Source organism: Chaetura pelagica, unplaced genomic scaffold, assembly GCF_000747805.2.
Source record: "Chaetura pelagica isolate M959 unplaced genomic scaffold, ChaPel_1.0 scaffold153, whole genome shotgun sequence".
NCBI lineage: Eukaryota > Metazoa > Chordata > Aves > Apodiformes > Apodidae > Chaetura > Chaetura pelagica.
This window is the reverse complement of record NW_009952707.1, coordinates 24,484-45,399: the sequence shown is the minus strand read 5'-3', so window position 1 is coordinate 45,399 and position 20,916 is coordinate 24,484. Positions and strand designations below refer to the sequence as shown.

The 20,916-nt window shown below is 38.5% G+C and overlaps 1 protein-coding gene across 1 annotated transcript in view; it reads left to right on the top strand.

Annotated features, from left to right (window-relative positions):
• FAR1 (fatty acyl CoA reductase 1) overlaps positions 1-3,901 on the top strand; it is a 21,519-nt gene extending 17,618 nt beyond the window's left edge. Inside the window, exons 10-11 of the mRNA XM_009994229.1 lie at positions 1,340-1,467; positions 3,436-3,901. Coding sequence (XP_009992531.1) covers positions 1,340-1,467; positions 3,436-3,598 — 291 coding nt within the window. The 3' untranslated portion in view covers positions 3,599-3,901. The remainder of the gene's footprint in view (positions 1-1,339; positions 1,468-3,435) is intronic.
• Positions 3,902-20,916: the final 17,015 nt, after the last annotated feature.

Here is a 20,916-nt window from a genome sequence, read left to right as displayed (position 1 = left end):
CAGGATAAAAATAATCAGTTACATTTTTAAAAACTCATATTCTCTTAGGCATTTGGAATAGTTCTGTCACCTTTAGGAAGTCTTTCCTGTTCAAGTGTTTTCCAGAATGTAGTTCTGTAGTGAAGTTGAAGAAAAGATGTCCAACTTTTAAATAAACTGCCAAAAAGCAGGAAATAAAACAGCTTGGTGTTTCTTGTGTGGAGATGATTTCCATCTCTTCCATCCTCTCGCCTCCTCCCAGCCATTTTTTGTTCAGGTTTAGTTTGAAAAACAAAACCAAAATGTGGACTGTTAGTATTTTCAGTTAGCTGAATTTTCAATTAAATGTGCATACAGCAATAAAGAACTAGTTGAAATACTGGTTGAAGCTTTACTTTTGTGTTCTTGTTATGTTATATTATGGAAAATAAATTTTAACTGAGAGATTCTGATAACTTCCCAGAACCAGAAGGCTGTTAGGCATGCATGTCTTAATGACTAGAACTATGTGTTGACCTCTGGCTTACAAACAATGCTAAATTACAAAGACTCACTGTCAGGGATTGTCTTCAGAACTGTAATGGGTTTCATTTTTGCTGTACTTTTTATAGCACACCCGCTGTGCTGTTAAGCAGGTTATTTGGAAGCATGAACTTGAATTTAGAGTATGTGTGAGAGCTTTTAAAGCTGACTACTTTCAGTGCACAAAACTGTTTACATGTCTTTTGTTCCTGTAATCCTGCTTATTTTTTTTTACCTGAAATAAAACTGGCAGAGTTAAAAAGCTGCTAGGAAAATCTTCCTATTTATTTGGACTTAAACAGGTGTTACTGTAGACTCTTGAATTGAGATCACGTTATTCACTCACGTATTATTGTGAATTTAACCAAGTAACTTTCCTGAGGAAGATCCTTATGTGGTTCTTTTAAAAATACAGCTGAAAGGACTCTGTATTTATCAAATGGTGAACTTGGCACAGAGCAGTGTTTATAGCATATTAGAATTGTTTTGTTACTTAAAAGGAAGAACAGCATTATAGGGGATAGGTTTTTTTAGAGTGGAATTCCTTACAGACAGATGAAATGGGAAAGCAATGCACTTGGAAGTGAGGGGAGGAACATTACTGCTGAGGAGGAAAAAAAAAAGGCATTAAATGGTTGGAGTTTGGAAGAGGTGGTATAAACAGCTGGTGGTTGAGTCAGAACTGGATCTAAATCTGGATTGTTCTTATTAAGGACATGGTAACTTTTTTGCATCAAAGACAAATTGGTCTGGTATAGAGACACTTATTCTTTTCCTTGATTATTTGTAGCAGGTGAATTTTTAGGCAACTAACAGTGAAAGCTTTTATTTGATGCAGATGTTTAATTTTGATGTTCGACAACTACACTGGGCAGAATACATGGAAAATTACTGCATGGGAACGAAGAAGTATGTGCTGAATGAAGAAATGTCTGGCCTCCCAGCAGCTAGGAAACACTTGAATAAGTAAGTATACCTTTTTATTTCCCTCTGTTTTCTTTATCTTCCTGCCCTTTTCAAGTTTTGATTTTCCATGTTATGACTTAATTGTTCTTTATGGCTGCTGTTCAGGTCCTTCAGAATTCTGTTGCAGTCCAGTGGTCTGAAGCATTTTCTAACAAAGTCAGATGTCATCTTGTTCCATTTGTTGCTCCTGAGTTGCTCTCAGTATTTACAGTTACAACAGTAGTCTGTGATTATGGTTGTAGCTCTGATCACTAGTGTATACTGTAATCCAGATTTCTGCTTTTACCCAGATATCTTTGGGAGGCAAAAAGGTACTCAAGTACCACAAGGTCAGAACAGCTTGTTCAGGTGAGGAGGTTTAGTAAAACAATAGTTGTTCTGGGAATGCAATCTTTTGAAGCAGGGGAGTAAACAGGCATGGACTCCTCACCTCAGAGCAGGAAACTTTGATGTTGGTGCTCTTAAGATGGCATCTCTCAGCCTTTTATCTGTGGTTTAACTCCTCCAATGTGAATGCATTGTTACCTTCTGGAATTGCCCTCATTTTGTTCTTGGCTGATTCCTAATGACAGTTGTAGACGTTTTTGGTTTGTCCCTTTAAGGAGTGAAACAAGTGATTAATCTTATTCTGCAATACTGTCCTGATAGCACAGACGAGTGGTCTGGGTCGTTACTTGTAATTCTTCTAAAGACAAGGATGTGCAGTTGTGAAGTGGATTGGCATTAAGAGTTACAATCTCAAATATACTTTTCAAAGATGGTAATATATGATAATGGTGGGGAGAGCTGAAGAGGTGTCCCCCCTTCTGTTGTTCTCTTTTAGTTTTTTTTTAATTTAGATGCTGTTGAAAAATACATAGGAGTTACCACAGAGTAGCCATTCCTTATACAAGGGGTCATACCAAAAATGACTTGAGAAATAGTCTTGTATTGGAAGAGCATCTGGTTGCCCCCAGCTCTCTGTTTATAAGTGGATTATTTTGCAAAACATTTATATTTACTCTGAGGAATTAATTTGGTCTCTTCTGTTACCATCTATCTCTTAACTCCCAACTAACCTGAATTCTGAGTCTCCACTTTTTCTAATATTAACTAAGTGTGACAGCCTGGCTTCTCTAGGAAACTAATGAGTAGAATTTTTCCTCAAGTAGAAAAATGGACTTTACTTTTGTAATACACAAATTCAGACTTTTTTTTTTTTTTATAAATAAGGTATATAGAGGAAGGTCTGGCTACAGTAACACCCAGTGTACCTGTAAAACAAGTTAAGGGCAGTATTTCCCTAAAAGGACCTGCCTTTGGAATACAGATTGTCCTGATCTACTGAATCAGAGAGATTGCTCTGTTTCTAAGAAATCTGAGCAAATTCTGGTTGCTGTTTGCCTTGAAGCTTCCATCCTTACATGTGAGAAGATTGCTAAAAGTCACAGTTGCCCTAAAAGGACACTTCGTTTCTCATAATCTTTAAATATAGTTCTCTGGGAAGGAATGAGTTTAAAATTGCAGTGAAGACTCTGGGCTTTGTGGCTGGAAAATCCTGTGATGTGCTGAGTTGTGTTATTTTCTCAGCAGCAGTTGGAGTTACTTCTCCATACATATGCAATGTCAAATATGTGGAGGGGAGGCAGAGTTCAGTGTGTTAAATAATGCTTTGTTTTGGGGGTGGATGGCAGCCCTCTATAGGTAAGCTACCTTTTGTTTGACCTTGGCTTTAAGAGGTTTTCATCAGGCAACTATAAACTAGAAGTACATGTGATTAACTGGCTTCATGTTTTCCACTTTTCAACAGTGAACTATGGAAAAAAGCCTTCTCTGTTTGGTCTTTCACTTCCCAGCCTCTGTTATTCACTTAATACCACTCACAGTGTATCTGGAGGTGAACAGATAAATTGAATTCTATATTAGAAGCTAATTTCAGAGTGTTCTTTTTACCTTGGCTTCTAATTATTTCCTTTCTTTTTTTCTTAGGTTAAGGAATATACGCTATGGCTTCAACACAGTCCTTGTGATCCTGATCTGGCGCATCTTTATTGCAAGGTCACAAATGGCAAGAAATATCTGGTACTTTGTGGTTAGTCTGTGTTACAAGTTCCTCTCCTACTTCAGAGCCTCCAGTACTATGAGATACTGAAGAAGAGAATTTGGCATTAGGACATCTATGCATATGGTGGTCTAACTGCACAAAGCCTGTAACATGTAGTCATCTCACATTTTGTAAAAGCATAATTTCATCTTAAATTGGACTGAAAATTTATTATATGGTATATGTAATATTAGTTGTGTATCTTCCTGGAAACAGAAAATAAAATGGTCAAGTGCCAGGTTGAATTGGCATTAGAAAAAACATTTAAATAACTCTTTCAACTGGGGAAAACATTTTAGACCACTGACCAACATAACTGTGCAATTTGGACCGTGTTTGATTGAAATCTGCCTTAACATTATTTTTTTTAAGTTGTACTCCACATTGAGCAAGATTTAAAAACTTACGTAGTAGTTGCTAGTTACTGTACACCTATTTATTTGAAATTCTTCTAAATTACAAAGGGTTTTTCAAGTTGCAAAAGTGTATAAATGATGGTGGATCTCTGAAAAAAAAATTATTTGAGGACTTTTGAAACTTGTCTTTTTGCCACTCTTCCCTTCTCAAAGTAGGGATGCAACAATGGTGCCTACTTTGTTTTAAAAGGATAAAAAAACCAAACAAACCCACAACTTTCCTTCATTCCTTACTTACTGAAAGGCCTTCTCTCCAATCTGGTCTTCAGAATGTACTTGATGATTCAGTTCTGTGCTCGAAATTGGCTGCATGCAACTTGCATTTATGTCAGCATGAACAATTGCTTCTCTGAAAGCGTAATTGATCCTCTCCTTGAGTAGATAAAAGGAAATGTAACCATGAGGAGGCAGAAGTAAAGTCACTGAGCATCCTCTTTTAATTATACTTATTGAATGCAGAGCCAGCACTTGATTGTCACACTTCTGACTTCAAAAGGTAAATGTATTTGAAAGGAGTTCATTATACTTAGTTGCTGTTTATATTACTGGTAATAGTAGTTGGACAAACTATAGGGTTTCATAAAGAGATATACCTGGATTTAAATTCTAAGCCATGTTAGCAAATACTTCATGACTTAATATTTTCTTTAATCCCTGACCTATGGAATTTGATGCATGGACAACACCAATGCATAAGCACACTTTCTCAACCCTGCACCAATAAAACCTCTAATCCCACTGGGCAAGCAGAGCAAGATGCACCTTGCTTCAGATCAAAAATATTTTAACAATTCTTCCATCTATCTTTTAACTTAAATTATTAGGTGTAAATATGAAGAAATGTTTTTTTCTGCTTGTTACTTTGTTTTGATAGGGAAAACATTTGCAAAACAAGCAAGTTGTAAGAAAAGATTGAATGCTCGTTTAAGGCAATACATGAAGATTGCTTTAAATTTTGGTTGCACAGGGTTCTGTCTAAGAACACTGTAATGTACCTCTAACTGATGCACTGACCAGCACCCTCGCCCAGTGTTTGTTCATTAAAACAAGAAGCTGCTTGGAAAGGCACATTATGACTTAATTACACAAGAGGTACATTACATCTGCCCTTGGTAGTTTTTTGTCCTATTTGAATTAAGTATGTAAAGAACTTATTTTGCTATTCTTGTGATAACTCTTACTTTAAAGAGAACACCTTTCATGCAGGTGTATTTCTCATTTTGAAAAGATAATGGCTTCCTTGCTGAAGCTAAATATTCTGTAGTATTAGTTAAGCTGTAATTCCTTTTTAAAATTACTTGTGTATATATAAAGCTAGTGATGAAAAGCCTGAGTGGTCTAGGACCGCACCTTGTGTGAGAGACCTTTGACTGTGGCTGAAAATAAATTATGGCTTCTGTGATTGAAGATGTTACACTTTAACAAATACATTAGATGTATTACATTTTAGTTGCCTCCCCAAATATCTTATTAGACCTGAAAGTATGCTTAAGCATTCTTGCATCATAGACTTTTTTTCAGAGGTGCCTACTATCCAATGATATCCCTTGTCCCATATTGACATGTGGCTGAAGTTTGCTGAAGATTAATACATCATATTCTGAAAATGATTCTGTGAAGCAATTCACATATGATTTTTGGTTGTTCATAACTGTTAATACATGACACTTTTATTAACACTGAGAACTATGAAGCCAATGAACTGATTCTGGTCTAAAACACTGTTTAGAAATCTATTATCTTAAATAAGTAACAAAGAAAAGATTACTTTAAACATAAGGTTATTTAACCTCTACTCTTCAAACATTTGCCAATTTAGAAACCTAAATTTTTCCCCTCTTCAGAAACTGTGCTTCTGTACACTCACTATTGGTATGTTACCCAAATTCATCAGTCATCCTATTTAACTGACAGTAGAGTCAGTGTCACATTTATTGCATTCGTTTTGTCACTTTCTGTGGTCAGTCTGTAAATTTCTCTCTGAAACTACTGGGATTTTGTTCCATATCAGAACACCATTCTCTTGCAGCTCTTCATACCATTGTTTGCACAAAACAGATGTTGATCAAAAATATACCAGAACTATATTTTAATAAAGTAAGCTAGACTTACTGCACTGACTAGCAAGTTACAGGAAGTATTCCAGTTGGTTAAATAGGAAGAAGAGGAGTCTGAAACAACATGATCACTTCACAGTTCCTGATACTTAAATTTGGGACCAGGAAAAAATAACATTTTCCTGTAATGTTTTTCTCTGCTGTAGGAACAGATGTTTGAAAACAAATGCTAAATCTGTGAGCTTTTATAAGACATAAACAGAAATATTGGGTGCCTTTGTTTGTAAACCAAAAATAAACAAATCCCTTGAAACATTACAGTGCTTATTGTATTTTTGCATGTTTTTAGTCTAATTTGTGGGAAATTATAGTGTAAATGCTATTAGCATACAGGAACATGCTCTTGCTTTTGTGAGAAACTTAGTTATTGACTTGATTATCCAATATTGCATTTTAAAAAGCAACACATGAATGTAAATCTTCATGGGGTGGTATCAAAACACATGGTGAGATATGCTTGGTCGTGGTGAGGCTGCACCTCAAATACTGTGTTCTGTTTTGGGCCCCTCATTACAAGAAAAACATTGAGATGCTGATCCTTGTTCAAGTGAAAAGCCGGTGAAGAGTCTGGAGCACAAGATGTAGGAGGACCAGCAGAGGGAACTGAGGTTGGTTGTTCTGGAGAAAAGGAGGTTATAAAAAGTGGTGGAACAAGAGTAAATAGTGTCAAGTTGTGCCATGGGAGGTGTAGATTGGATATTAGAACAAATTTATTTACTGAAAGGGTTGTCAGGCACTGGAACATGCTGCCCAGGGAAGTGGTTGAGTCACCATCCCTGGAGGTATTAAAGACACAAAGGTGAGGTTCAGTGGTGGACTGCGCAGTGCTAGGTTAACAGTTGGACTTGATTATCTTAAAGGTCTTTTCCAACCTAACTGATTCTATAGTGGCTTTCTTGTATATCAGCTAGTTGTCAATGTCATTGCCTGTTCATTTGTAGTATATTTAACTTAAATAGATGGGTCCTTTTGCTTTAAAGGGGTACTGTGGTTCTGCAGTTGCTTTTGGATTAACATGTCAAGGAATTGCAAGCAACTACAGCTATTTGTAGCATCTACATTTTGTGGTGAGGGAGGAAAAGTTAGCATTAAGTCAGTGTGTCACCAAAATGGCTTGTCTTTCTGTTTAACCTTGATTTCTTGGAATCTTCAAATTTCATGGATTTCTCCTCTTGTCAACATCATAGTTTTAGCGCTCATCCATGATCTGTAAGCTGTCGTTTGGAGTCCACCAGCTTTAAAGCATAACCTTTCCTTTACTTGACTTTTAAGACTTAAACTACAAAATATAGACTTTTCTTATTATTTTTACATATTTCACAACTGCTGCACAGACTTCAAAACAGAAATGACAAGAAGTCACCAAAGACTGGCTACTCTGGAGAAATGGAAGTTAATTGCTTAAAAGTGAGTTGTTGCTGTTTGTCAATCTTTTAGTGCTGAATCATGTGCAATTTATTTTGTCTAGCCTGGTGACATTCAGAGTGTGTGTAGGTAAATCTTTAGAAACTGTAAAATAGCTCCAGTGGAGCTGATATGAATTGTCTGTTCTTATTTTTAATACATCTTGTACCTACCATCATAAATGTAGAACCGGAGGTCTCACCTCTTTGAATTCTAGGTTTTTCCTGCTCTGTTCCAGTGTGTTCTTCAGAGCTGCTTCTGACAACTTTCTCCTCCTCTCTGTCTGCAGATGACTGCAAATTAAAGGTTACCTAACCAAACTGCAAACTACATTTAACCCTGCTTCCCCTTTCAAGATATTTACCAATGCTGTCCTTGAGGTTATCTTAGTATTTCTTTTCAGCATAGGATTGACATTCACTTTGGCTTTCTCTGCTCTGCAACAAATATGACTCAGTGATAGATAATTAGTCATTATGCAACTGTCTTTTCTGGAATATGGAACAATTACAGCTTTGAGCAGCTTTTATTCATATTACAAGAAGCAGGAGAAACCATGATGAACTAGTAAAAGTTCCAACATGGTGTACCGAATAAAACGAATGCTTAGAGCCATGGACTCCAGATAGGGTGAACAGGGATTTTTTTTACTCTTGATTCAGTTACATCCTTTAACTGCAAGCATAGTGATTATTACCAGCAGCCTTTAATTTCATTCTAATTGAACTGTTACACTTTTCAGGATGGCAGTTCTGTAGCCACTATCACTTCTGAAAATGTCATATCCTGACGTGTATAAGCAAAGGCCTCTTTTGCTTCTTTATGAGCATATGAAAAAACAGAAGTATGAACTTACTGTAAGATTCTTTGAAATGAAAAAAATGAAAACTACCGCTTGGTGAAAATTTTCTGGGCTGTAGAATAAACATTAAATTATAAATTGACCTGACCTCATACAGTAGGGATTTCTGCTACATTGTCTGTTTATACCCTATCTCTGCTGCAGAAACTGATCGTCCACCACCAGGAGTGTCAGAAAGTAGTTGTGGTATTTCTGTTTTAATTAACAAATATCTGATTTACCAAGTAAGTGAAAATTATTCAGTACTCAGCCACTATTGAATTTATGTATTGTGTCAGCCTTAATTAGATTCACCAACAGCATCACATAGTTGAGTATTTTTATCCTTTAGAAAATTCAGTATCTCACCCTGTTCTTCATCCTGGATGAAAATATCCCAGAACTAGATGTCTAGGGACACAAATAGTTACACTTACTGTTTTAGGCACCGAACGTGGATGGAATTCAATAATCTAAACTTAGGAGGCTTGATTCTCTCTTACACAGTTTTCTGATTCAGAATCATAAGACAAATGCTTAAAATAAGCAGGGACTTCTCAAAGCAGTCACATTATGGAGTGGGGAGAGAAAGACCTGTGGAAATGAGAGTTAAATTACAAGATCAGGCTGAACATTGTTAATATTTGTTCTTAGATTAGTATGTATGTGGAACTGAGGCTGTATTGACACTGTACTGTGTCATGTGGCTCATCTGCATTGTGTATGAAGCTTGTGATTCAGATTCAGTTGAGAGAGGGACAGCAGCTAAAGGGATGTTTGAAATGCTGCTGACTGTATGAAAGTTCAGAGTCTCTGGAAGAGGAGGTTTTTCTTTGCAATTTACAGGCCAGAAATCTTGTGGGCCAAGTTACTTATATGGGCTAAAGCACAGCAGTGTGTCCCACAAATACACATGATTAGAGTCCTATGCACAGACTCCAAGTCTGTTCAAAAAGCCTTTAAAAAATTTATTTCAAGGAGGTAGTTAATTTTGAACAAATTGCATGAGGACTTGGGAGCTACTGCGAGTCCTTAGCAGAAAGAATGGAAATTTCCTGATCCACTTGCTGTGCTGTACAATTTTTTGCTTCATGTTCCTTCAAGGACTTTTTATTTGCTATGCTAAATTTTTAAGTTGTACTTCAGTTAAGTATAATTCTTTGATTATGTGAAGTTACTTTTACTTCGAGAGAGACTAGTTGTTTTTTGTTTGCCTGTATCTTTCAGGTCCATCTTACCTTTCCTGTTTCACAAAGACTCTCCCAGGTTAGGTCAGAGACTTGCTACCTGTACCATAAAGCACACAGCACATACTTCCAGAATCTTGTGCCTAGTAACTAGGGTAAGGATTCAAATCTTCAGGCCAGAGCAGCACAATTCTGAAGCTGTTGAGCTTTCACTGATTCCCTGTGAGTTAACAGCATGTGCTATTCTGAGTGTACACGCAACTGAAAGAACTCTCTTCCAAACACAGCAGTGGAGAAGCTCTAACTCTTCCCTCAGCATTCTGTTTGGGTGCTGGCAGAGCACTTGTCTGTAATCAGCTACTTAATATCATCTAATATAGGACTCCTAATAATCACCTCTTTTCCCCTCTGTTATGTTGCAAGAGTGACAATCTAAAAGGCTGCTTCCATGTTTGAGTCTTGGGTTAAATCTCCCCCTGCTGAAGGGGCTTTTTTAAAAGGAAGACCTGGTTTTAACTATGTTTCACTAAGATCTGGTATGTTTGGAGTATTTTATGGCAGGTTAGTTTACACTGAGCAAACAAACTCTTGAGAACTGCTCCTTCGTTTTCCTCCCCCACCCCGATGCCAACCATTGGTTCCTCAGCTCTTGCTATCCACCCAGCCTACTGTAGTTGTAGTGCTAGGCCTCTTGAGATTAAAAGATTGTCTACTTTTGGTTGTAAACAGTTTATTAATGTCAGGCACAGCAGCAGTCTTCAAAAAAGTGGTTGTTTCCCCGATACCTAAGTTATCATTCATGGGGAAAAAAAAAAGGCTTCTAATTCTCCTGTGATGAGAAGTATCAGTCTGAATTATGCACTTTTAAAGCTACTAAGTGAGGAGAGCATGTGTGTGGTTTGAAGCCACAACCAGTCTTTCCTTGTCAGTGACACCTGTGGTTTTCCTTTGTTAAATATTTGATTTGGAAAGAAAAACATGTAACTTCCACTCTTTGTGACTCTAATTTAAAACCAAGTCTATCCATTTTTAATAGGAATGTGCTGCACTTAGCCTGGTAAATTGCCTTCTGCATGAATTAGCTGCTTCTGTGCTGATTTCTGCATTTTGTGTGGTTTCTGCATTTCAGAGCCAATAGGTGCTTAGCACCCCTATGTAAGTTCAAAGAGCATTAAATGTGACTTGAAGTTTTACAGAACATGAGATGGCTGAACATATTATAGGGACTTACACTGCAATAGTATTCTGTGAAGGCTTTCCTTGTAGCAGTTCTCTCTGGTCAGAGAGAGAAGAACAGTTCTATTTATTTAAAGGCTAAGTGATGTCACTGTTAAATCAGTCTCCTGTTACTGTAGGGAATGAAGAAAGTGCCAATAGGAGTTAAACCAGTGGTAGGAAACACTGGCTGTGTTTGAATTAATGAGCTAAAATATTTTTAATCAGACTTGGAAAAACTCTAAGCCACAGAATATAGAATCAGTTGGCGCTTTTCTCTTTAAAGGGTATGCTAATACCTATCAAATGACCTTGCTTCTAATTAGAACTTTACTGTAACTTTTGTAAGCCAAAAATGCTAAGACCAGAAAGCAAGTGCAAAAAAAAAATTCACCAAGTCTTGGCACTTCTCTCTCTCTTTGTTTTAGAACTAAATGCAGTCTTGTCGCTTGAGTTATTTGCTTGGAAACTTGGGGTTTATGCTTCTTGTTTGTCTTTTGTTGAAATGTCAGGAGTTATTACCCTGGGTGCCAGCAGTGATCAGGGTAGCTGGCACAGAAGCTGACTGAGGAATTTGTGCACAGATGCTCCCTTCACTCATGGTAGCTTTACAGGTGCTTGACAGAAAGTTTACTAATTAACCATTTTATGTCAGGCATCTTTTAGGGTAAGCTGGATATCTAGTGGTATGGTAAGACACTTACTAAAACCAAAACAAAAAATACAGAGAAACCATGCTAAGTGTAAAGCTAATGTCACCTTCATACTGAAGGTAATACTCTTTCTAAATCCTGAGGCATTGTCACAGCATCAGAATTTTCTACCTTTTTTTGTTAGAAAGCTATTAAGACATGACAAGGGAAGACAATTACTTGCTTCTTGATGAATAATTATAATCTGTAAAGCATGAAATCTATTTACAGGTCATATTAATTCCTCTTCCCACTTATGAAACATTGGGTGGCATCTATTTTAAGGTCACCTTAGAAACCCAGGTGGGAGCATTTACAACAGGCAGTTACTAGCATGTAGTGCAGCAAAAAGACACAGGTGCTGCTCATTAACTGCTTTGGAGCAGAGAAGAACAAGCTCACCTGGGTCTCAAGTGATGATGAAAGAATGGGCTGCCAGGACTACATACTGAGAGCACCTGCTCTTACTTTTCCTGCCCAGTTTGCCTCCAGTTCCTTTCATGGGATATTGAAGGTTGATTGCTGCTGTGTCTTCTTGATTTCTCTTCTAGAAAAGTTTTGCTTTATCTCTTCATCCAGCAGCAGTTTCAAAGGATTTCTTAAGAAGTTGGTCAGGAGATGGACACAGACTTCAGGTAAGAGAAATGCCCAAATGAGCAGTTTCCATAAGGAAAGAACAGAAAAGGCTCAGAGGTTCCTCTGAATAGCGGCTTGTTTGAGCTGACCCACAGTGAACTTGCTGCTCTACTTACTCATCTTTGCATCACCCATGTGCCACTCCATGCTGAGTTGTAAACACTTGCTTCCAGAGGGACTCCTGGCTTCCTCTGCTTCACTGCATTTTGTCAAAGCATTTGTCCTCAGCTCCAGGCCTTTTGCAGCCTTAGTTCTTTTGATTTTGGGCATCAGTTTTTCTTTTTTCTACTGGAGCATATATAGTGTGTTAGTGGGCGTTCAAATATGGATCACGGCTTCTGGGTTTTGTGGACTTTTGAAGGTCCTACTAAATACACTGCAAAAAGCTTCCTTTGTGTAGAGCTTTGTCTTCTCAATACTTCTGTATCCTTAGCCCGGGTGGCTTGGGAGGCTACTGCACATTCCTAGATGTAGCTCACCAGGAAAATATGGACGTGATTTCCCATGCACATAGCACTCCAATCAGTAAGGTAAAAAAAGTGGGTTTTTTTTAATGTAAAATGTGTGAAGTGAAACACTACTTATGTTTTGACTTTTTTCCTTCCAGCGGTCTGTAATACTGTACTGTCTGCTCATTGTTGGATTTTATAGGAATTCTCAAACTATTGGGTATAAAGCTTCTGTTGTCCACCCTTCTGATTTATTGCTGGTTTTATGTTCCCTGGAAATAGGTTTTTTTTACAAAATTCTATTTAGAACAGATATATCCACAACAAGTTTTAGTATTTGTTTCTTGAAAATATTCGTTGTGTTAATCCCACTATGAACATCCATAGCAATGAACAACCATTGAGTAATAATCTGAAAATTTTCCAAAGTGTTTAACATGTCTCTAAATCTCCATAAGCATATACATAAAAAGAGCAAAGTATGTTGCCAGTTTTTCCTCTCCTCTTCCGTTTTTGCTTATGAGTTGTGATTTGCTGTTATATCTGTGGCTTTTTTTGGAATGGAGTGAGGAAACACTTTCCCATTACTATTTTTATGACTACATAGCTGCTTTACAAGAAGGCTAAATACAGAACGCCTGTGCTAGCTTCTGCCATCTGCAGGATGCTTGGCTTGTGTCAAACCTGCAGTTGTCCAGTTCTGCCTTAAGTCCTTTTGCTGTGTTGATGCCATGGTCTTCATGCTGGCTGTATGAAAGGGCGCAGTTTGGTCTGAGGAGAAGACATGAAGCTAGTCTGGGTGCAGCATGATACGGAATCCTTTGGGGCTGCAGACTGATGCTGTGCTGTAACATGAAATGCGCTGAACCTTATGCCCACGGGTGAGCTTCTAAAGAAGGCTTTTGAAGTACAAATCAATGATGGATACTGAAATGTTAATCTATTTGACAAGCTTATGATTTATCAGAGGGTACCAGAACTGAAGTGGAGGAGCACGGGTTCTCACCAGTGTCTCAACACAGATGTGGAAGATGGGAATGAATATGTCATCTCTTCTGCAGAAATCACTTCTTGAGACTCAGTCTAAAGCCTTCTGCTTTCCTACCTTTTGAAAGCAAGAAGTGTGCATAAAAGAAATGGGAAAGTGGTAAAAAAGTGTCAAATTTCATACAACTAGATCAAGTAAAACTTGCATATCTTGTGGTAGTATTTGCACTTGTCTGAAAGAGAAGTGGAAAATAAGAGTTAAGATGGAAGGTGGATGATTAATCACTGCTCTTAAGATATTTATACTGTTGTCCTTTTATTTAGGGTGAAATAACTGCTTTAGAGATTGTGTTTTGAAAGTAAAACTCTGAGTTTTGCTCCTGTAGGAATTGGTTATAGTTTAGTGATAAAATTTCTGCAGGGTTATGTCTCTTGGGCTGTGTAATTTTTTTACGCCAAAATGAAGTATCTGAGGAAAGAAAAGGTGCAGAGGCTGTACCTGACATGTTGATTGCAGGTTTTGAAGAATGGACTCCTGGCCACTGGCTGGGCTGTCTTGGAACTGGAGTGATTTGAATCCATGTGGTCTTAATTCCTAAACTCAACCTAGATTTAACTGCACTATCATTTTGAATTGTGTGTGATGGAAAGATTTCTAGAAAAGCTGTATTTGGTGTCCTGAAGAAGCGACACACAGTTACTCTGTGTACTCAGACTGTGACACTATCACAGCATATTTTCTAACACTCCTTTCACCTCTTTTTTCTTGAGAGTGACTGATGATTGTTGTTGGAAACTTAAGAAACACAGAGCCCAGATCTCTCTTGCCTGGCAATTAACTTTGTAGGAAAGAGGTTTGTCTCAGGAGACTGGAAGTGGTGCATGTCCCCAAACCAATACAGCATTTTTAAAAGTACTGAAGTAAATATACAGCCAATACTTTTCAAATCAACTGAAATTTAATGCTGTACAGGCAGTACCTGCTACATTGTGATATTTAGGCAGGCAATTATAATTGTAATAGAATTCATTTTTTCTCCTTGTTATTATTAAATAGAAGATTCAATCCCCAACTTAAATATTCCCAAATAAAAATTGTCCTCTCTAAATCACATGCTTTTTTTTTTTTTTGTAAGGTCTACTTTCATGCATACACAAATGTATGGCTTTTCAATTTCAGTCTTTGGGTCAAAAGCTGAAATGGCTGCAGTGCAAGGTGTACGAGAGGATTTTCACTGCTTTACAGAATTAAAAAGGTTTCTCACATCCATTTCATTATTGTATGAGTATTAACTGCCACATAGAGAAGTTGGTGCATGTATTGTTGGTAAGTTCTGCTCCAAAAAACAACTGAGTTTTGAATAGAAGTGATACTTAAAAAACTGTGTCATAAGAGCTATTTTTATGACTGCAACAAGTTGTATAGGCTCTAGTTCATTTACTGAGGGGTTTGCAAGCTTGGCAACTGGTAAATGAACTTGCAAAGAGACAGTGTCAGAGTCTTAAAAACTGCATATGCTTGAGCAGGTAGCAATAAATGGAAGGGTGAGAGAAGAGAAGCAAGTTCAGTTACCTTCCAGGAAAGGCACTTTCCTCCTGCCAGTTACTGAAAACAACCTGGGAGCTTGTAACTGCACACATTGGAGGGGAAAAAAAATAAGTTTACTTTTTCTACAGGTCAGTAGGAGCTGTATTCTAGTTTTAGTTTTTAAAGCAAACTTGAATGCCCACTTTTGCCCAAGTCTGAAAGTGCTGATATGTCATCAATAACAATATTGCAGATGCTGTTGCTTCAGTGAATGTATGGACTGACCAATAAAGAGAGGAAGCCAAAAGAGGAGGTTATAAAACAAGGATCAGACAATGGAGTGTTGTTGCATGCAGGCTGTTGGGCAAGCAGTGATAAGGAGAGAGTGCATGTAGATGGCAATTTATTGGTGGTGTTTTGAAAACTGAATTGTGCCTCTGACAAAGACAGCGTAACTGCTGCAGGGGCTGATGTTAGTTACCCTGCTGTCTGACTGGGGCTGTGCGATGGGAGTGCGGGGGATGCTTTGGGACACACCCCTGAGCTTTGTTTCACACAGGGCGCTGGCCTGCATGGATAGGAAATGCAAAAAGTTGTTCACATTCCTTTGACGTTGCTCAGAGCCCTTGTTGTCAAGAGACTGGGTGTTCCCAAAGTGAGCTGTTGGTCTGCAGCCTGAGCCCTTCAGGGTGGAACTTGGGGAACGTGGCCAGGCCCCAATTTATTTTAGTCTCAACTGCAGGATCAAAAACTGAAAGAGGGAAGTGAATCTTCTGGGGGGCTTGAAACAGACACAGCATTGTGGATGCTTTGCATGGCAAAACCCACTCTTCCCTGGGGAAGAAGATTGTTCTGATTAAGGAGACTTTTCCTAAGAGTGGAAAAGTGACTAAACAGGCAGTCAGCCCAGCTCAGGTGCTATTTGAGGCTCACCAATTAAAAGCTACACTGCAGCAGATTATTTGATACCTGCAATACTTCCAATATATGGTACTTCAAATTTCAATCCTTACAGCAATGTTTCTGTACTTCAAGAATCATAATCTCTCTGTAGGAGAGAATGTCACACCAGTGAAGGCTGCAATACTGGCTGGGCAGTTTGGGTGCCAATAGCAACCCAGCTGTGGCAAAATGGAGCTTCCTTAGGGCTCAGCTGTTCTGCCCAGCTTCATCTGAACTCAAGGAATTTCAGATATTGAAGTTTCTGGGTAGCTGAATGGTCAGGATCACACAATAAAAATGTGCAACAGAACAGTGGCACTACAGAGGTTCTGGATTGATTTTGGTTTTTTCTTCTCTCTGAGTTAATAACACTGTTCTGCTGTTCTGACCTTTGCAGTGGCCACTCGTGCAGTGAAATTCTGGTTCTGTTTATTTAATTGTATCACTTAATGATAGATTTTGTACGGCTAACTGGGTATTTCAGAGTGAGAAATGAATGAGGTCAACAACAACAAAATAGATTAAGAAGTTTTAAGCCAAAGTGTACCCAAATTCTGTTGACAAGATCCTTCCACCTTTATGAAGTTTAGACAGTTACTTTTATGCCTGTCAACTCATTTTTAACTTAATCTAGTAAGTATGAGAAACTTGGCTAAACACAACTCACAAGTGATAAAGGCTGTCAGAGCATAGAAAACCAGAATATAACCAGAATCTTCCTGTGCTTAGTGTGCTGAATCCAGGTCGATAGGATAGGTTTTGTGGCAGTGCAGTGTTAAACTCTAGGTTTTCTGGTATTTGTAAGTGACTCACCCTGAACATGCCTATTAAGTAACCAGTACTTCCTTTGGTGATTCTTTCCTTCCTGTAACAATGGAAATATTGAAGACTACTTAAACTGTTAACTCTTTGTAGTCCTAAATCTGGCATCCTTCCTGCAAGTTGAGAAAGTGTCTGAAGCTGCAGAAACCTTTTGGTTTGCTTTTTTTTTTTTCCTATCTGGGAACAGGTGAGGATTCCAAAGACTATACTAGGGCCACAGAGGACCTCTGACATTACAGGTGCAGAAAGAAAATCGCTCTTCTCATTGAGGTGGAGAGAAGCATGCAAAAGATGGAGAAGCTGCTAAACTGAAGGAGTTGCCTGTTGGGTAAGATCTTCTCACATCAATGGCAGTACTACCACTGGCTGGCTTGTAGTGTTAGTGCACAGCCCTATTGTGTGTCCTGCTCTCAACACCACACATGGCTTCAGACTCTGGAAAGATTAGGAAGATATTAAAAAATATATATATTGAAGGATATTAAAATCTACAATTTACCCTTGACCCCTGTGCTCTAGAGAATATAGAGGGTTTCTAAATCATGAATTAGTGATACAGCCCCATACATATTGCATGAGGGCAAGGAACAGTGCAGCAAGTGATGTGTAGTAATTCAATATAAGCTAGCACAGAGTGGCACAAAACTACAGTATTATGCAGTATTTGTGAGCTCCAGTGTTCTGAGGGCTTGACATGGCACTTTCCTACTTAAAAAAGGTTGCATTGTGCACAAAGTTGTGCAAGAAACACTGCTATTCAGTGTGTTTCAGCTGTTTATCTATTAGGGAGTTAGTATTTGCTGTCTAGTTTTGGGGTTTGTTTTGGTGATTTTTTTAAACTAGCCAGAGATCTTGCATGGTCAGCACAGCGATGCTGAGAAATATGTGACCTGACCCCCATGGCAATAAAGTCTTAAGGCAAGGGTGTGCAGAATGTGTAGGTGGTTATTTCTATCTCCTGTTTATATCAACTTAAGAATAAGCCTTGTTCATTTTTAACTTCACACTATGTATTAGTTGAATTCGTGTCTTTTTGAGCCACAAATAAATGTGCTGACCGGTCTTCTAGTGCCATGTACCACTTATGTTAGAAGTAACTGTGTCTTGAAGAAAGAGCTGAGAGTAAAACTTGCCTGCTTTGCCTGGGTGGACTGTATTGCAGTTGTTCTGAGTGGAAATAATGTAGCAGCTTCAACTGATGCTGATGGTAGGGAATATTATGCAACTGCTGAAAAAGGCAAAAGCTGCTCCTGTCTTGGAGCATAATGTGGTTTCTTTAGTGTTCTGTGAGTTCATTAAAGGGGATTATGAGCTAGATTTGCTGCTGTGACTTTCGATATCGCTCCGGATTTGAATGAGGCTGGTCTTGCAGTACATTTGTATTTCTACAGCTACTCCCATGGCTGCGTGTTGCTGTACCAGGCGATCTCCAGCCGTCCGGGGTAGAGCCTCTGCCTCCATGGCAGAAATGGTGTTGTTCTGCCATCTTATGGCAGAGCTGAAAACTGAACACAGCACTTCCTACTTCAGGGAATGTTCCTGTATGCGTATTATTCTGGGGCAGCTAGAAGAATAAATATAAGGCTGTTGATTCTGGTATTGGCTGTATTTTAATTATAAACAGAGGAAATATTCCATCATTGTTCAGTAATCATTTTTGGCCTAGCTTTCCCTGTCTCTCTGAAATTGCTTTCTCTTTGGGTTTGGCCTGACTCTTGTGTTTTCTGTGCTTTTAAATTACTCTGGTAGTATAAGATAGTAGACAGAAGATGTTACCTTTTTAGCTTTGTTGCAGACTTCTTCTTTGGCTCTTTTTCTGTGCCTGCCTTTCCATGTTTAAAGGGGGAGACAGTGAATCTTGCAATCTTTCATTAAGAAACCCAAGACCCACTACCCAGAGTTCAGCCAGGAAAGTACCACCCAAGGTGATTAAATAAATCTTTCTACAGTCCCAGCACAATATAAATAGATCCATGGACATGCTGCTTTGTTACTGTTCTCTTTCCTGGCTTGACCTCTCAGTCTAAGCCAGCAGCTGAGGCCTGTGAACCTGCTCTCTGATTTCTCCTTATGCTGCATTTTCCCCTGGGTCCTGAAAGTAAGTTACTTAACCATGGATTCCAAGCCTGGCCAAGAGCAAACAGACCCGGTCATGTGTCAGTTTTCTGTAACAGTGGAAGCTGGTTTCTGTTGACTGACCAAGCGCAAATACATTAATTACTTTCAGACTTCCTTCTGGACTTCTAAGCTCGTTTGACAAATCATTCATCTCTGAGTACCTACATCTGGGCTCAGTTCTGTCTCCTTGTAAGGCAGTGGTGCCCTCTGTGAAACAGGTGGTGCAATGATACCAGGAGTTTTGAACTTAGCAGACACCTGGACTGATGTCCTTTATGTCCTGTTCTTGATGTGATGTGACATACAGATGCTGTAATGGCAGCATAGCCATACTAAATTAATACATTTTTATCTTCAGTATCTTTCTGAAAAAGCATACAAGAACTCATCTTACCACTGTTTGCCTGAGATGGCATATTTATGTATTTTGAGCATATTCTGCAAGCACTGTAATACTGTGCATGTTTTTCCTGTGTTAAAATCGGACATTAACATGTATTCACTGTGCTCTGCAAAAATCAAGTAATTTGTTGGATTTATTTTGGACCATGTGTCTGATACGCATCAATTTAATAGAGATGTGCAGCTGATTCAATGTAATTACTATGAATGTCTCCTACACAGCAGACAAATTCTCCTTTTATCCCTTGCTCTGCAATAATGTTTTGAACCTTGTTGAAAGATAGTGTGTAATCAGAGCCTGCTGGCAAATGTGTATCTGGGGCAAGAGTGCCTAAAGTTGGGGAGGGGAAACAGGTCAGGACTGTAGTCTCACTCATATTTGTTTCACAGCAATGACAGGGAAGAGGTTGTACGGCCCCTTCATCCACCATGTTACTGTTGCCTCTGTCATTTATCAATATATACCTCATTATACCTCATTTATAGTATCAGGTGTAGAAAAATAATGCAGTCATCAAAAGGCTGTTACCAAATGTGGTTCCTTATGTTCAGCTTTTTATGTTCAGGAGTTGTTTGCGTTTCATGATAAAATGCTGAAGCCATCATAGAAATGCTTAACCAGAATGGATGTTTACATGTTGAAAACCTAGTGTGTCCAGTTACAGTTTCCTAATATGAGGTCCAAAGATGAGAGGAGCAGTAAGCAAAGCACAAGGTAATTGTTGCACAGGTAAGGTGGAGATTTATTCCTAAGAGTTTGTAAATATAAACATATCAGACTGATTCCTATAATGAGGATGGTGAGGGGACAAATGATAAATCTTAATAGGTGTATATATATATTTTAAGTGGCTTAGCTGGTTACACTGGAAAGCATTCTATTCTTTGTCACTGGTGAAGCTAGGAAAAGTTACATTATTGGAAAAAAAATTTCTGTTTTTTAATCTAAAAATCTTGCTTGATGAACATTGGTTGAGCCAGATCATGCACTTGCTTTGTTTCAACTGATGTTGTTGAAGTCTGGTAAGATATATAATTGTGCTTGTTAATTAGTGTACTTGTCTTGCAGCAGTTAGCTGTATGAGGCATCCATAGGGCTCTCCTCCTTGCACACAATTCCAATTGGGGGAGGGAGATTGAGGAGAAAGGGAGTGCTGAGTGAGGACCTCATACCCTCTGTGCCCCCTCACACCCCTTCTCTGTGGTACAGTGCCATGTGAGCCCAGGTTCAGTGTATTTCAGGCTTTATTCTGTGAATGTGAGAGTGCTAAATGCAGGGTCTAGGTACCTGCAGAACAACACCAGCAATTGCTATTATGTTAGCATAAAATAGTACAGTTACCTGAAATTAATGCTTTTGTCTTTCTCTTATTTTTTATTTATGTTTAGATGGAGGAGCTGCCACTGTGCTTAAGATTATGCATTTCATTAGAAGCAAAACATTCCTGAGGGATGCTGTCTATCTGGGAGCTAAGTGACCAGCACACTCCTGACTGTTGTTGATTTGCTTGATCCATATACAGTTTTTCCTTAGCTGAAAGGCATTCATGTCGATCTTTCCTTACAAAATGTTTTGAAATACTCAAGCCAAATACTAGAGCTTTCTCCAA